Source organism: Aspergillus eucalypticola (assembly GCF_003184535.1).
Source record: "Aspergillus eucalypticola CBS 122712 chromosome Unknown BO83scaffold_27, whole genome shotgun sequence".
Taxonomy (NCBI): Eukaryota; Fungi; Ascomycota; class Eurotiomycetes; order Eurotiales; family Aspergillaceae; genus Aspergillus; species Aspergillus eucalypticola.
Window position 1 is genome coordinate 510,287 of NW_020290301.1, and position 3,879 is coordinate 514,165.

Here is a 3,879-nt window from a genome sequence, read left to right on the forward strand (position 1 = left end):
TGTCGCCGACCGCTAGTTTCGTCGAGGACCATTGGCCATTCAAGTTACTCCCGGGTTGTTGTCTAGGCTCTGCGCGATCGCATCCAGACCAGTGAATACTGCAGACCCATTAGGCAGACATGCATGTCAACCGCGTCCCACGTTGCTTGCTGCATCCCACAGCCTCCCTGCGTTGAAGATCCATAGAGGCTCTGCTCTGCTGTGGTCCACTCGTTCAACATCTATTTATTTATTTATTTATTTATTTTATTTTATTTTTTTTTTTTCACTACTCATTATTGAATCTGTAGAGTTGGTGGTCATGTAGTAGACAAACTGATGTCATCTGTCCCCCAGGGGAATCCTCTTGACCTCGTCCCTGGTGCCCGGCTGACTGATTTCTTTGCTTGCCCTGTGACCGACCCGAGCAGCCACACTCCATCGCCACACTGCCTCTGCATCTGCCTCTACATTCACCACGCACACAACATCCTGGGCTGTTGGTAAGGCTGGAGAAAGCTCCAGCCGTGACACCTTGCTCACGCCAACCGCAACAGACACCCCCCTCGCAGCTGAGCCACACAGTTGGTTCGATGAGAGTAGCGAAAAGCAGCTATGCCCCGGCTGATCCTGACGTGCGGTCATTGTTGCTGCGATTTGCAATATCATTTAACTTTATAAGAGTTCCACCGAGTCGCAGCTCCCACCCGACCTGAATCTTCATCATCAGGAACGATCATCTTCTTGATGGGATCGTTTGCTATTTTAATTCTGCCCTTCCCTTCCTTTGTTTTGTGATTTCCTCCTTTCCGTCTGTCCTCTTTACCTGTGGACACACGCGCACTTCACTCGTATTCACCTTCCCCTTCCCTTTCCCATCCTTCCCCCCTCCTTCACTTATCAGGCGCAGTGAACCCATGACTTCACCCACATGTCTTGGATCCATGACATCGTCGCAACGCGCTGTTTACTACAAATCTCTCAAATGAAAACAGTACCTTCGTCTGCTTTTGCGCGCTGCCACAATGTGCCCTGTCCATCTATAGTAGTGAGCTCTACGGACCCTACCGCGCGGAAGCGGCTGTTGCCATACGTCTACGTCTACGCCTCATACCACCTACTACCGCAGATTCCGTGCCTGATCCAGCATCGCAGCGCAAGATAGGGCATGTGTATTGTCGAAGAATATACCGCCTCGTACCCTGACGTCCGACGAAGGCGGGTCCTTCAGCGGTGCCTCCTGGGGAGATCGTTAGGGTACTGTTATCGCACCCAGGTGGTCAGCCCTGGCGAGCGCATCCCTGAGCGCCCGGCCAATCAGTTTCAGTACAGGAAACCCAGAAGTACAACTTATCGACCGGCCATGCAGTCACTGCGCGATCTGATCGTCGATCCACGGGAGCCGACACGGCGGAGACAGTCCCCAAACTATCCACGACGGATGCCCGCGCGACGAAGTGATCCTTTCCGAGTTTTCTTTCCGTTCCTTCGACGAGCATCTGACAGCGATGATGTGTGGAAGGACGACGAATATCGGCCGCGAGGTCGGGGACGGTCGCCTCGGCCGGTCAGTATGGCACGGGATGTACCGCCCATCAAACGTGAACCCTGGAGCGTTCCAAGAAGACGGCCTCTAAGCTCAAAAGTCAGGGTGGTCACCCCACCACCAGAGCCTCTATACAAGGAGGAACCACTGCGACCACGGCCCGGAAGGTCACCTGCTTCGCCTTCTCTTTCACCCCGGGATCCAGGTACCTTCCGTCGCCCAGTCATCATTCATCAGGAGCCAAAGCCACGACCAAGCCCAGTCCCTTCTTCAGGCTCATCTGGATATCGATTCAGGAATCCATGGCACAGTAGATCCCCATCTCCAGGACCCTCCAACTGGCGTCGCAAGGAGCCACGACCAAGTCCATCAGTATCCCCAGGACCAGCAAAACCTCAGGAGCCACAGCCGCAACCATCTCCAGAAGGTGCACCAAGTACTAATGCTCCAGCAGCACCTGTCACCCCTCCTAAAAAGAAAGAGCGACGCCCCAGGGAGCGATCCCCATCTGTCGAGCGTGTCCCAATTCGCAAAACACGTTCCACCCCAACCGTTCCGGTGGAGGTGCACAACCCCCCAGCTCCAGACAGCGGCCCCAAACCAGTTACAACGTCAAACACCACATCCCCAGGGAGTGGACCCCGCCATGTGCAGTTTTCTGACATAGTGGATCATCTCTCTATATCCGGAGAGAGCAATGCTCCCTCGTCTCCTACCGGCCCTCCGCGCTTCTATAGACAATTTGCCAACGCAAGTCGTCGTAGGTCCCCAACTCCTGGGCCTACTCCCAGAGTAAGAGAAGGACGAGGTGATACAGGCTCCCAAAGAACCCGATATGTGTATGCGTCTCCTGCTGCGAGTCGTTCATATCCCCCGGGCGTTGAGGTGCTGATTGTGACTCCGCGCAGGTATCGACCAGAAGGAATCACCCCACCAGTGAGCCGGGAAGCCGTTGACATTCACGAAGTTGAACCCGGGGGAAGCAGTTCATGGTCTGGACGGGCTGCTAGGGTGGGTTTAGAGGGGAGCGGTTGGCGGGTGGAACGTCGGCCCAGACGTGGGATGGGGAGGGAGGTGCTGGGAACAGGCGTAAGGCCGAGGATCGTATCACTATCACCGCCGAGAGGGCGATGGAGACCCAGAATGCGCCAGACTGAGCGGTATGGGGGGTTCGATTCGGGCGATGAACGGGTGGTTAGGAAAGTGGGCGGTTCGGGGCGTGTCTGGAGGTGGCTGTAAGAATTAGGGTCATGGTGGAAGTTTGTAAGATGTTGTTAGTAGTGGACACTTTTCGGGCTATTCCTTATGTTGACCATGTTTATTGTCTTGATAAGAAAAGAAGAACGTTATTTATTGTTTGAGAACACTATAAGGATAGAAAATGCTATATGTCGTTTAACTGAGAGATGAAGCAAGGAGCAAGTAAAATGTAGGCTGGGGACAGTTCCCCACATGACTATCACCACGTGACCTTAAGGGGACCTCGGCAGCGGTTAGCGGCGGGCCGGCGGGCGGAGAAGAGGAGAAGCAACAAGCATGCATGTGCATCTCATCCCATCTCTCATCACTCTCCTGTACTACTTCAAATCTACCTGCTGCTTGCTTCTTCCCACTATCTCATTGTCATCGCTACCTTATTCAAGCCTAGTTATTTCCCACTTTCTCTCCTACTACTGATACCCACAATGCTTGCCTCCCGTCTAACCCCGCGAACCATCCCCGCACGCCAATGGCGTCGACACTTCAGCGCCGCCCGACCGGCTCTGAAGGAGATCCAAGATGCCTACATTCTCAGTGCGGCGCGCACTCCAACCGCCAAGGCATGATATTCTGCACCCAACGTTTACAGCCATACTAATCGGAATACAGTTCAACGGCTCCTTCGTCTCTGTCCCGGCTCCCCAACTCGGTGCCGTGGCCATCAAATCCGCAGTCAGCAAATCCAACCTCCCTGTCGAGAAGATCACAGACGTATACATGGGCAATGTTCTTCAAGGCTCTGTGGGTCAAGCACCCGCGCGCCAAGCCTCCATCTTCGCTGGCCTCGCCCCCACCGTTGAAGCCCTGACCGTGAACAAAGTATGCGCATCAGGCCTGAAGGCCGTCGCTCTGGCGGCTCAGAACATCCAGCTCGGACTAGCGGAGGCACAAGTTGCCGGTGGTATGGAGAACATGTCGCGTGTGCCGTACTACATGGCACGGTCTAGTCAGCTGCCTCCTTTTGGGGAAATTAAGCTTGAAGATGGCCTAATCAAGGACGGGCTGTGGGACGTGTACAACCAAATTCATATGGGGATCTGCGCGGAGCAGACGGCAAAGAAGTATGAGGTGTCACGGGAAGAGCAGGATGATTA

At 54.5% G+C, this 3,879-nt stretch overlaps 2 protein-coding genes across 2 annotated transcripts; both read left to right on the forward strand.

Annotated features, from left to right (window-relative positions):
- Window positions 1-1,147: 1,147 nt before the first annotated feature.
- BO83DRAFT_320851 (uncharacterized protein) lies at window positions 1,148-2,682 on the forward strand (the record flags this gene model as incomplete). The annotated part of the gene is made up of 2 exons (XM_025527828.1): window positions 1,148-2,536; window positions 2,581-2,682. 2 exons carry the CDS (start codon window positions 1,148-1,150, stop codon window positions 2,680-2,682), a joined length of 1,491 nt encoding a protein of 496 aa, XP_025384618.1.
- Window positions 2,683-3,210: 528 nt separating this feature from the next.
- On the forward strand, window positions 3,211-3,846 carry BO83DRAFT_430555 (uncharacterized protein; the record flags this gene model as incomplete). The annotated part of the gene is made up of 2 exons (XM_025535528.1): window positions 3,211-3,319; window positions 3,375-3,846. Coding segments are annotated over 2 exons (581 nt in total), but the record flags the coding sequence as incomplete, so codon positions are not given.
- Window positions 3,847-3,879: the final 33 nt, after the last annotated feature.